The 12,652-nt window shown below is 30.9% G+C and overlaps 3 protein-coding genes across 6 annotated transcripts; 1 reads left to right on the top strand and 2 right to left on the bottom strand.

Moving 5' to 3' along the window:
- Positions 1 to 468: 468 nt before the first annotated feature.
- LOC126851002 (glutamate receptor 3-like) lies at positions 469 to 4,347 on the bottom strand. The gene is made up of 8 exons (XM_050594508.1): positions 4,274 to 4,347; positions 2,991 to 3,484; positions 2,301 to 2,642; positions 1,984 to 2,146; positions 1,511 to 1,719; positions 1,156 to 1,263; positions 803 to 966; positions 469 to 727 (listed from the first exon to the last, which is right to left on the bottom strand). The coding sequence occupies exons 2-8, from the start codon at positions 3,444 to 3,446 to the stop codon at positions 469 to 471; spliced, it is 1,701 nt and encodes a 566-aa protein (XP_050450465.1). The 5' UTR covers positions 3,447 to 3,484; positions 4,274 to 4,347.
- A 2,838-nt stretch (positions 4,348 to 7,185) lies between these two features.
- On the top strand, positions 7,186 to 9,914 carry LOC126851003 (sequestosome-1). 4 transcript variants are annotated; one of them, XM_050594512.1, is made up of 4 exons: positions 7,186 to 7,531; positions 8,117 to 8,536; positions 8,645 to 9,159; positions 9,432 to 9,914. In XM_050594512.1, exons 1-4 carry the CDS (start codon positions 7,348 to 7,350, stop codon positions 9,699 to 9,701), a joined length of 1,389 nt encoding a protein of 462 aa, XP_050450469.1. In that variant the 5' UTR covers positions 7,186 to 7,347; the 3' UTR covers positions 9,702 to 9,914. The 4 variants fall into 4 exon arrangements, with proteins under 4 accessions (XP_050450469.1, XP_050450466.1, XP_050450468.1 ...); XM_050594511.1 differs by having other exon boundaries at positions 7,187 to 7,531; positions 8,624 to 9,159; XM_050594510.1 differs by having other exon boundaries at positions 7,187 to 7,531; positions 8,117 to 8,566.
- Positions 9,915 to 10,340: 426 nt separating this feature from the next.
- Positions 10,341 to 12,505, bottom strand: LOC126851004 (28S ribosomal protein S29, mitochondrial). Its single transcript, XM_050594513.1, has 6 exons — positions 12,250 to 12,505; positions 11,732 to 12,061; positions 11,413 to 11,505; positions 11,191 to 11,327; positions 10,784 to 11,131; positions 10,341 to 10,626 (listed from the first exon to the last, which is right to left on the bottom strand). The coding sequence occupies exons 1-6, from the start codon at positions 12,263 to 12,265 to the stop codon at positions 10,390 to 10,392; spliced, it is 1,161 nt and encodes a 386-aa protein (XP_050450470.1). The 5' UTR covers positions 12,266 to 12,505; the 3' UTR covers positions 10,341 to 10,389.
- Positions 12,506 to 12,652: the final 147 nt, after the last annotated feature.

Raw genomic sequence — 12,652 nt, 5'->3', positions numbered from 1 at the left:
ATCAGTATTACTTATCCACGCATCAGAGACGATACATGTTACTTTAGATATGTTTTAATCCATTGCTGCCCGAAGAAATATTTCTTAATGTACATCGATATTGATTAACTATTTAATTAAATTGGACATCACAATATTGCTGAAAAAATTGATTATATATATATATATATCTTCTTTTTAAAGAATATATTATTTTTATATCTAAAAAAATATTTACACGCTACAACAAAACATACATATATTACATAGACATTCATATATAAATAATATTATATATTAAAGTATAATATAGTTTAATTATTGTTTTAAATCTGCAAACACACATATATATTTGAAGGTATGGAAAATATCAATAATATGTATTATAATATCTATTTTTCACTAATGTAAAACTATTCCTTTAAATAAAAAATCAAATAAATAAAAAATTTACTTCAAATAAAATTATATAATATATTTGAAGTGAGATTATTGCTTTTTGAGAAACAATTGTTTTTTCGAACGATAGAAGATCCGCGATTGATGTTTCTTTTTCTTGTATTGATAATAAATTTTTTCCATAATTAGTATAGCGACGCTTAAAATAATGCCTCCGCAGAGAATCGACAAAATTGGGATTACATTACTCATGAGAACCGGTGTGTAAGCCTTGCTTTCGATCGAATGCGTTAAGAATCTCCTATCCCTTAAACGCATCATCATGCCATTATCCAAAAATTTCTGCAAACTGTACAACATACAAAACTTTTATAATTGGGAAAAGAAAAGCGAATGGAAAAATTGCACTAGATTAGATATCTACTGATAATTTATCACGGCTGTGTATGGATTGCCTTTGGACAGGACCATCCCTAAATTGTCTATTCTCTCAGTGCTGATACCTGACAATTTACAAGGAATTGTCATTTCAACGCTTTTCTTTAAAGCGTTCAATATCATGTAAGCAACCTTTTTCTCCTTGCATATCTAGGCAAATATAATATATAGATAATAAATTATATAAATAATTTTCTAAAGAAAAATAACCACATACATCGTATATTAAAAAAAATAATTAACAAATAATTATATCATCTAAAATAATTAATTAATTTTATCGGAAAAAAATTGTGTAATATCAACTATACTGTCATCGTTGCAAAATGTCGATCGTACTTGCACAAAGCCATCGATTACATTCTCTGGTAATTCCGATTCCTTCTTCATTAGTTTCATTAGCTTCGTCGAGAAAATTTTCTTCGATGTCTCATATTTTGATTGAAACTATCGCACAAAAACATCTCGTGATACATAAATCATACAGACACACTACTGAAACACTACATACAGACACACTGCTGAAACACTGACAACATTATGACAGATATCGGATCGTAATTTATAATTCCATATTACAGGAAATGCATTGTATGCAATTTGGTATTATTTTTTATATTTATTCCATTGCTTATAAATAAAGAAGCATCAGAAATGAAAGTCAGAAAGTTTGAGATGAACTGGATGAACTTACGGAGATTACGTCATAGTCGGCACTGCCGCGTGGAACTATTAATTGATAGGTACCGTCGGCGACAAATTCATCTATCGTACGAAAGGGAAGAACGCGAATGCAAGACGTTAAAAAGCACACCAACGCCGCTGAATAATGAGCCGTTATCAGTACCGCTGTTAAAAATATCGTAAAATACGCAACGCGTAACGATGAACATCTCGGAAACGCTATAAGAAAAAAAATTAAATTAGAAATAATTTCGAAAAAAATACATCTAAAAAATCACCTTATTTTTAATTTCTAAATTTAATTTTTTTAATTAAAAAATTTATACAAAAAAATTTCTCTTTTTCTCTCTCTCTCTCTCTCTCTCTCTCTCTCTCTCTCTCTCTTTCTCTTGAGATATTTTATAAATATTTAATAGAATGAGTATTTCATGAGAGTTGCTTTGTATAAATTTTAGTTTTTTTTAGCAGTGTAAAAGTTTTTACCTATAAGTGCTTGCTGACAAAATATACCCCAAATGCAGAGAAAATTATCGGAAATTAAATCCACCGTGTTTTGAGATTCGAGACACGTTTTCATGAACGACAGCAGAAATGGTGTAACCGCTATTAACACGACAATTGCGATCCAAATGTGGAAACCGAATGTCTGTTGAACAATTGCATGAGAAATTATTAATTCAGAGAATTAAAAATATTTTATAATGTATATTCTACATACTTTTGACACACTGATACCGATAACGGAATAAAAACAAATCAAGACAATCTTATTATCAATCAATTTTATTAATCACGATTACCTGAAAATAACCGAGCCACTTAACGCCGCATATTCCGGGTTCCTTGATAAACAAACTGTTCTTAGATATTATTAGGGGCAGAGTAAAATCGACATAACGCACTCGTAAACTCGTCATCGACATATCGGCGATAGCGAAATCCGCGCGACCTGATACGATCTCATTCATTACTCCAGACCAACTGTGATTCTTGTGATTCCACATGCCGTGATCGTTCAATTCTGATACTATATTCAAACTGAAGTTGAGGGAATGCGTGAGTTCTTTCACCACTTTCCCGTACAAACCGCCCACATAGTTTCTGATTCCCAATCTCGTAGAAATTGGTACGTCCTGAATTTGCTTAATACCAATTAATTATTTTGAAAGCTTGTTTCATAATTATTTTAATTTAAGTACAAAATATTTTTAGACTATAGATATTATACATATTTATATATATTATACATTACTCAATATATAATTTTTAACATATTTTAACATATTTTAAAAAGATTATTCAAAGTTATTATGAAAATCAATTTTTCTTGGCAAACTTAGTAGAAATATTTAATTTAAAGGAATAATATTTTAACTGACACACATTAATTAATTATAAAACACTTATCGCGTGTGTATATATGTACATAAATAAATAACTATTTTATTATATATCTCAAAATAAAGTATATCGAATCTAATCGCAAGTACCTTGACTGTGACCGCTCGCAAAACAACTCCCTCCAAATCCTTTCTTCGATCGTACAGAGATAAATTTGTCAAAGGAACAAATCCCAAATCATCTTCCCATTTTGCCAGCTCGAAGATTTTAGTGGTCTCGCCCTTGACCGAGTACCATTCTTGCAGAATGTCTTCGTTATGACATAATACCAGCATCTGCGTGTCGAACGCCAGATTAAAGGGATTACCTATCGGCTGGTGACAATGATCGTGAGTATCGTTGGCTGGCGTGAAAAGAAATAACACGAGCCACACTGGAAAGGACATGGGATAGGTACTGGTCGCTTCTGCGAATTCCACGTATGCTTCAAAATCCGGCATAATAACAATTATGATGGGTTGCACTATTTGATGGTAATATCTGAGCAATCTCTGTAATTGTCTAAAGTGCACGTCTAGGGTCATCACGTAGTATCGGCCCAACATACGGGAACACGTATGCACTAGATGAGTAATGCTCAAATCTACAAGCAAAGATTTTGCATATTTAATTTGATAAGCTCGATATAAGTTCGATACTACGAGAATTCGCGGTAAAAGATAATTCTAATGTTGCTTAAACAAAACTTAAAAATTCATTCTTTTTTTTTAAATTCCGTTAGAATTTAGGGAAAAAGCAAGATAATAATATATTGTGCCGTGTTTAAATTATAATCCGAACTGACCGCCGTAGTCACCGTACTCATCTCCAGGATGGGCGAAGATGACAGTTGCTGCAGAATAAAATTTTCGAATGTCCATTATCACTTCGACAAAGGCATCAATGTAGAAATGCTTTTCCGAGTTTACAAAAACGAAAGGTAGCAGCAACAAAGTGATCGAGCACGTTAGATAGAGCGCTAATCTCATTTCGTCGCCGTTAGAAGATCAGATGCGAAGGTTTATAACGCGAAAGGCCAACTAAACGGCTAAAATTTATATGCGAATGCTTCTTTCTATCGAATAATGCTGGGTAAATGCAGGGATGTATGTGCATATCAAATACTACAAATAACATTGCGAAGATTCACATGAAAATAAATACAATCGATCGATCTTTAATTTCACAAATTATATTTGTTATCATTCGAAAGTAGAATATTATTCCGTAAAAATATTTATATTTATATTAAATAATAAAATTGAAATATTTACATTAAATAATTAAATTAAAATATTAATAAAATTAATAAGTTCCAAGATTAATAAGTTTCAATTAAATTCTAAATGCGATTAATTCTTGAGTTATATTTTTATGTAAAAGTCTCACTTACATCGCGCCAAATAAGATTTCTGCTGTGCAATCGTGCACGTCGATCGACAAATCTTGAAATTTCCGAATACTGATATCCACTCATCCGCCCCTGATGTATCCATACGGAAAATACACATTTCAATTTATAATATTGCATCAGCTGTATATTCTACAAACATGTATACTGACCAATATCAGTTCCATTAGAAAATTGCGATCAGAAACGGTCAGTTGATTTCATCTTAAATGAGTTTATCAAAGTAAATATTATCGAGTTAACATCTCAGTTGATAGGGTAATGCTTTTTTATATTTCCACTATATAAAAAAGCAACATATTAAATTATTATTTTCTCGAACTATATTATCATATATCTATCGCATGTAATATTTGATCTTATCATGATATTCTCTCAGTTTCTTCAGATGCCAAAAAACACATTAAAAATAAGTAAGATAATTAAATAAATTTTTTAATTGTATTACATAATATAATCGATCAACTGAGAATAGTATATAAACACATAAGATGTAATTGAAGTTCTGTACAAACTTTGAGTTCTACATTTATTCTTCTAACTCTTTTATCATTTATGCAAACACAATAATAACTTTAATTCTTTAAAAAGATAAAGTTTCATCAAACAAGCACGTATGGATTATTGCATGCGATAAAAAATATCAGGAATGTTGCACATCGTTGCGTAATGGTCCAAAATTTATCGCAAACTGTCTATATAATTAACAGAAGTTGAATAAACTATAGTTATTTTAAATTATATCACCCGTAATAGTGGAATTCAATAAATAAACATGAGCGAGAGATATATTATTCCAATCATCTGTATTTCTTATCAGAAGGCAGTCTGCTTTAGAAATATTTAATTAAAAATTAAAACAAAGTATGAAAAAGTTGTGTTCAACACTTTGGATTTCCATTTGCACGAATAATCACCTCCATTTCGTTACCAATTGTAAATCAAAAATGTTGAAAAACGTTAAAATTTTTTCATAGAAAACTTTGTTTTAAGAAAAAAAAAACAATTCTCAAAATCTTTATCAATTAATTTATTTAATTTTTAATATATCTTTTTTATGCATGTATGTGTTTATATTAATATTAGATTGATTTATATACTTATCTATGTACATATATTTATATTTGTCAGACTGATTATTACCTGGAGCAGCACGGAATTACTTTTTATATTTGAAATGATTCATCAACGTGTTCGAGGAGAACTGGCCATCATCAAATTTGCGTTGTAACGATCATAGCATCAATGGTGACTCGGCAATAATTAATATGTGAATAATGAACCGATTTTATTTTCTCAAACATACTAAATTTATTAAATTTGCTCAATTTAAAATAAGATTCTTTCGTGTTGTTTTTGGAAATTCGAAAAATGCATCGTCTTTATTGAAGGTGCAATTTGCAGAACATTGATAGTTCGATTTGTTTTTGTAATACGATAATGCATTCGATAAACACGAAACAACGCGTTTTCATCTGATTTGCATATTTAATATCTATAATTTACATAATGCACAGTATATCTATGCATGTATGTATACATATATTTATGTAGAATTATATAAACGTATCATGAGTGTTTCGCTGCGTACGAATAGATCTAGAAAACGCGACTCTCTCGCGTCATTCAACAGAGCTGTCGCAAATGAATGCGCATTTTTCCCTGTTACTTTCCAGACGTTTCTATGTGGACTGTTACATTCTCTGTTTCTGGACCGTTCCATGTACTTCTTACGAAGATTTCAATTTTCATCGATATCTACAACGGAAAAAAAACATATACTACATATATTGGATAGTATAATTAATCCATTTCATGTATATGTGTGTGTATATTTTAATAATATATTTCTCAACAAAATAAAGAAAGAATATTCAAAAACTTCAATGACAACATAAATTTTTAGTCAAAGCATATTTTTGTTGAATAATTTTTGTTATTCTTCTTTAATATTTTACAAATCTATATCTCTCAATTTTTGAAAATCAACTGTTCTTATTATTAGGCATTTTGAAATGTTATTCATATTTTAATGTTTAATTTTGAAATGTCGCCAGTAGATAAATTAATAGACGAGTGTTTATACAACCAAACTGGCAATTTATTATTTAATTGTTCTATCACAACGTTTCGACCATATGATTTTGATCCTTATCAAGTAAACTGCGTTATTTATATTTTTTATTATTACAATCATTTACAATGACAATTCTTGATAGGCAGTCAAGAAGAAATTTGTAAAAGTTTAATCTTTAATCTAAAATACGTATATTTCTGATCAGAAATGGATCAATTCAATCTTTTACCCGACAAAAAAGTCTATAAAGTTTACAATCATATACATATAATTATATATAAATAAAAATTTATATATAAACTTTTCTCCCGAATATATATTTATTTAAATCACAGGAAATATTTCCACGGTTTTTTTTTAATAATAATTTTTTAAGAACATTTCATATTAATACTTCAATTGTGCAAGAGAAACTAGCTTTTAGAAATCATGTACATTACATTGCTTTATGATGCAACTACATCGTGCAAATATTCAAAACGATACTATCACCACATCGTGAATCATCATGTATGCGATACGGTCACGTGGCCATCTGTCAAAATAGGCAATCTCATTCAAAAATGGCGCCGCGAGTATAGACTTCCTTCGTTTAAATTATCAAGAGATAAAGCGCTCTCTCGTCTCGGAATTATCATGTATTGCGGTAAAAACTTCACCATCAACATCATTTCGACTTCGTCATCAAATAAAGTCAAAAAACAGCGAGAAATAATAACGGCAAGAATCGAAAATAATATAACACACGCGAGGCACCGGAAGTGACGATTCGTGACGCGTCGACATAATGAACGATAAGTGGATTATCGATCGTGTATAAAAGTCAACTGCGTCGGCATCATCTCGACAAACGACGAGCAAGCGACGACGACGGCGTATCGGCAACAAGTGTAAATATTTCGTCATTTCGCAATATTCTTTCTCTTGTCGGGAGAAATTTTTGACGTTTAGAGATTCGTGAACGTAGTGAGAACGAGATATGACGATGGCCACATTAAGCTACAAAGCGTATTTGTTGGACGAGGATAAAATATGGGAACCCACGGAAACGCGCAGATTCGGCATCGACGCTGACGTTGCAATGAATTTCGTATATCTGCGCGAAAAATTGCAAAGCATTTTCCCGGATCTACAAGGAAAGAAATTCACTGTTACTTGGAAAGGTAATTATTTCTCTTGTCTCCCTTTCGTCTTGATGGCATGCAAAAAAAAGATTTATCAATGCTAGCTGTTGACCTGATATCTATCAACAACTTGTCGCGAAGGAAAGATAAGCAATTGATTCTCCGAACTATTATCTCTATATTTGTCTTTCTATACTCTTAATAATATTTTTTTATAAAAACATTGTATAAAAAATATTTAATAATACAAATTAAATAAATGATTTAAATAAATGACTAAAAAATGATGTAAAATTTAAAATAGAGATTTTTTTTTACAATGTTTAAATAATATTCAATAAACATCAATTTTAATTTTTCTTCTGTTTACTTAAAAAAAAAAAAGGATATATACTTAATAATGGTAAGAAAAAATGTTATATAATTAATATATATTACAAATTTCACGATATATATTGATTTTTGCATAAAATTATATAGTTTGTCTTATGCAATATTATGAAAAAATTAATTTATGATAAATTATGATTAATTTAAGAAGCTTTGGATACTAAATAGAAATTAAAATGCTACATGGTCTTCATTCAACTAAAACTACCTGTTTAAATTATCTTTTATATTTAGATGATGAAGACGAGTCCATTACAATATCGACTAATGAAGAGCTAGAGATTGCACTAGAGGAGATGGCTAAAAATAACATCTATAAACTGTACATTATCAAAAAATCGATGCATCATGGAGACCAATTAGACCCACCAAATATAGAAAAAATATTACATCCTGGCGTAATATGTGATGGATGTGAAAAAGACATACGTGGTTTCCGCTTCAAGTGCATGCAATGTCCGGATTATGATTTATGCAATGAATGCATGACGCTCGGCAAACATTACGACCACTATCTGATTCGTATGACACACCCAGTAGATTGGTCGAGTCGTGATAGTCGCCGACTTGCTCACAACATGCGAAAATTCGTGAAGAAGGTACAGCACAACAAGGACGACGAACGCAGGTGCCCGCACAGGAGCAGCAAGCGAGGTAGCTGTCCAATGTTCAACGCGACAAGCGGTAAAGTTGGCCCTTTTGATCCATCTATTATAAACTCACTGGCGGATTTTGTAATAGACATATGTGCTGCTCCATCAGATGAGAGTCATGAGCAGAAGCGATCCAAGGAGCAGCATAGGGAACCGTCCGCTGAAGCTGCTACCGAGGCGACAGAAGACCCACAGGAGGCGACCAGGCACAGTTTTTCACAATTGCTGAAAATAGTCGAGGATAATCTTTCCAATATTTCACAATTTTTGGATCCGCTCGGCATCAATGTCACTGTAATGACCGACAAAGATTCTACCAGGAACAAACCCACTGGGATCAAAACTAGCACACAAAAACCCGAGAACGGTGCATCTTCATCGGAAGATTCTGCCAAGAAATTCCCAGGTGAAGGAAAAAAATTGAATAGTGAAACCCCAAGTACCACAGGTGAAAAAACTGTTCCTTCGACGAACACAGATGCGACATCAGCACAGAAGGAGCCAACAACAACTTGTGCCGAACAAGCGGCCGAAGCCGAGGAATGGACGATAGTGCAACCTCAGAATGAGATCAGCCGTACACCTTCCACTTCATCCTCCTTGAATGAGGCTACATCTAAACAGGTACGCTTTAAATATATATAAAAAAAAATTATATGTAGAAACATGTTAAATTATTCAAATATAATTAAAAAATATAATACAGAAAATATATAATAAATATTATTTTTAAATAAAATTATATAATTAAAGGCATTTTAGAGTTTTAAAGAAAAAATATTAAGAAAAATATATGACATAATTATATATATATATATATATGAAGAAATAGTGAAAAAAATATTATTATATACTGTGTTGTATGTATCACGTGTTCAGAATACTTTATTATACAGATTACACCATCCGCGCCAGCAGCAACTGCGGCAGAACCAGATCAACAGAATCATCAAACAGAACCACCAAAGCAGAATATTTACCCATCCTTACCTAAAGAAGTAAAAAATGAGTTCTATCATCCAAATCCCAAGATCCAAGAAGCTGTAACAGCGATGATGGCGATGGGATTCTCCAATGAGGGTGGATGGCTTACTCATCTGCTTGTTTCAAAAGATGGAGACATCGGCAAGGCACTAGATGTATTACATCCGGTACGCCATCATTAAAAAAAATAAGATTAAAATTTTGATGATAGTTGATGATAGTTAATGTGTAATAATGACTGGTAAAGGTAACTATTAACATAATCAATAGCTGATGATAGTTTGTTACTAATATTATTGATTAATAATACACTTTATGTTGAATTTATTTTATGCTATGTAAGTTCAGAATTGACATAATTTTATTTTGGAAAATTACATTATCTTCTCTTAATATTTTGTTTTTTTTATTGCTAAATTTATGATACACTCACATAATGAGCAATTTTATTTTTAAAAATTTGAGCAATATATATATATATATATATATATATATATATATATATATATGTATGTATGTATGTGTGTATGTATATATGTATATGTATATATGTATATATCTATGTATATATATGTATATTGCTTCATATATATTGGGTTATAATTTCTTTTTATATTATATATATATATATATAAAATAAAAAGTGACTATGTTTCACATTACGTATTATTACTAATATATTGTATTATTACTAATTGAATTTTACGTTAATAAAGAACTGATAAAAAAAAAAAAATTTTTTTCAGCTTAAAAATCTTCCTTTAACATAAGATCTAAAATAAGATTGGAAATAGTTTTGTAATTTTAGTAAAAATCAAAAAGAATGTTAAAAGCTTTATTATAATTATATCCATGTTCAAACAATTACCTTTATAAAAATTTACATTGATCCATTAAAACGTACGGATTTTTATTAGTGATTAGTTCTAATTCTCTCTGACCACTAGCTGTTATATTCCTGATCCATTTGCGATCTTTATAATACTCTATCATGCTATCGAATTCTGCAATATTATAATCATCAACTAGAACAGGTATAAAAGGATCCAGATGCTCGAAACCTTCTTTACCAAGCAGATATCTAGGAAGATAGGATTCTCGTCTTTCCTGAAAATAAAAATTTTGAATCTGCTTTATTATTTAAATGTAATCTTCCAAATCGGAATTTTTATTTTCAAATCTATTAGATATGCGTGTCTAATTCAACTTTATTTGAATAAAGAATTATACATATAATTCCTCAATGCATTGTTATTGTGCTTACCTTATTTGCTGTTTGGTCTACTGTTACTATGATTGCACCATTACACCAATCACTTTTTGTGATATCGAAAAACGGTACCGCCAACGATATTTGTTTAGGCAGAACCATTACTTTATTATCATCGTGGATACGCGTGTGACTCGATGTGAATGCATTGAATCCATCTATTATGACAATCGTCTTACACTTTCCAGCTGTACTAGCAAATTTCAATTCTTTTATAAGCGCGTCCACCACACCACAAGCGTACTTGATGCGATTCATGCCGAACTCGACGAGTTCCAAGATAGGTGTACCTTGCGAAGTCATTTCGCGTTGGTTCCATACATAATCTTTCGACGTTTTCAGCTGTAAAACGAATACACGATAAATATAACCGACAAAATGATATCTCAGAATTTACATACGTCCAATTGTGAAAGCAGTTTTGTATTTTGAGATTTGAAATGTTTCAACCACAAGCCAGCGTCAATCGGTAGATCCATGCATCCTGGGGATAGTACTGAAGTCGCGACTTCCTTTATGTCCTTAAACCAATGAGGAGCTGAAGAATAAAAAATAGCAATTATAATAATTGCAACACATCAAGATAAACTATAATGTATCATTTACTTTTAACAATAACATACCCCAATATATGTGAACAAGCACACATCTCTGCATAAAGGCATAGTGCAATAGGTGACTTAATGTAATACTTTTTCCTACCCCAAACTTTCCATCTATTTAGAATACTGTTAAGGTTTTTTTTTGTTAGGTGCAAAATATTTTATTACAAAATATTTATAGTTCTTTGTAACATATATATAAAATTTATAAAACTGAAATATAATCATGAAACTGAACTATCACATAACTGAATAATCACAGAAATTAAAAAATAGAACTAATTTTACACCATAAAAAAATTTATATTCTTTATTTCTGTGCTTGTTTTTCAAAGGATACATAACACATATTTATTAACAGGTCTTGTATAATCGGCCTGATTGAGATAAGAAATAATCTCAATCGCAGGTTGCCTGACCAGTATCGAACATTCTTGAAACGTGGCAACTTGTTTCATAAATCCTTTAGGGATGCCACCATGCTGAAAGATTTGCTGTTGAATATCTTTTGGTACTGTATATAATCTGGCAAGGTGATCTGCATTATGATTAACTGGATTATTTTCAGCTGTGCGAAATGAGCATACTTGACTTATTTGCTCGTCTTTTACTTCCACAGCTGTGCTAAATTTTCTGCCATGCGTTTTCTGTATCCTTCTCACGAATGAATCTAGAATCATATAAGTATACTTGCTCCATGTCATCTTATAATAATAAATGTTATTATCATCAATTATATAAAATAGATTAATCGTACTGGCAAAAATTATAACAACTACATCATTATATATGCAATCCCGTAATTGAGTGATCTCGTTAATGGGAATACAAAGAATATTGATAGAGATAAAATCTTACAGAAACGTAAAGACATCGTGTTGTTATTTCGTTTAGAATGCGCTGTTTGCTCTCGGATTCTTTTCCGCAGTTCTTTAAGTTAAATAAGATTATAAGATCCAAATTGATATAATTGATCGAATTGATATTTCTCACTATATCAATAAGTTATGCGAATGAAATTTATATTTTTGATTTCAACACTTGCACATGATTAATATTTAGTATTAATAGGATTATAGATTCATGTTCTGTGATAAAATACGAACAGGTATAAGTTCTGCTAAAATGAGGTTATGAATGAAAATCTGAAAAGTGAAGGAGTGGGGCCCCCCACTCTTTATCACGTGACCGATTTTGTCGCGATAGCAGAGACAGATGCGCAGTGCGCAGTCGCAGTCTCTCGGATCTGAGTAGTGTCGAT

This window comes from Cataglyphis hispanica, chromosome 7 (genome assembly GCF_021464435.1).
Source record: "Cataglyphis hispanica isolate Lineage 1 chromosome 7, ULB_Chis1_1.0, whole genome shotgun sequence".
Classification (NCBI taxonomy): Eukaryota; Metazoa; Arthropoda; class Insecta; order Hymenoptera; family Formicidae; genus Cataglyphis; species Cataglyphis hispanica.
Note: the sequence above shows the minus strand (reverse complement) of the source record. Positions and strands in the feature narration are given on the sequence as shown.

Bases quoted from the DNA above. Each gene is read 5' to 3' on its own strand.
- LOC126851002 (XM_050594508.1), bottom strand. From the start codon at position 3,446: ATGTTGGGCCGATACTACGTGATGACCCTAGACGTGCACTTTAGACAA. The intron at 1,720-1,983 runs GTAAAAACTTTT...TTTTTCTTATAG, and splicing joins TTGTCAGCAAGCACTTATAG to CGTTTCCGAGATGTTCATCG. The intron at 967-1,155 runs GTACGATCGACA...ATATTTGCCTAG, and splicing joins TAATCGATGGCTTTGTGCAA to ATATGCAAGGAGAAAAAGGT.
- LOC126851003 (XM_050594509.1), top strand. From the start codon at position 7,348: ATGACGATGGCCACATTAAGCTACAAAGCGTATTTGTTGGACGAGGAT. The intron at 7,532-8,116 runs GTAATTATTTCT...TTTTATATTTAG, and splicing joins ATTCACTGTTACTTGGAAAG to ATGATGAAGACGAGTCCATT. The intron at 9,160-9,431 runs GTACGCTTTAAA...TTTATTATACAG, and splicing joins ATGAGGCTACATCTAAACAG to ATTACACCATCCGCGCCAGC.
- LOC126851004 (XM_050594513.1), bottom strand. The intron at 11,506-11,731 runs GTATCCTTTGAA...TATTCTAAATAG, and splicing joins TGTTAATAAATATGTGTTAT to ATGGAAAGTTTGGGGTAGGA. The intron at 11,328-11,412 runs GTATGTTATTGT...TTTATTCTTCAG, and splicing joins GCTTGTTCACATATATTGGG to CTCCTCATTGGTTTAAGGAC.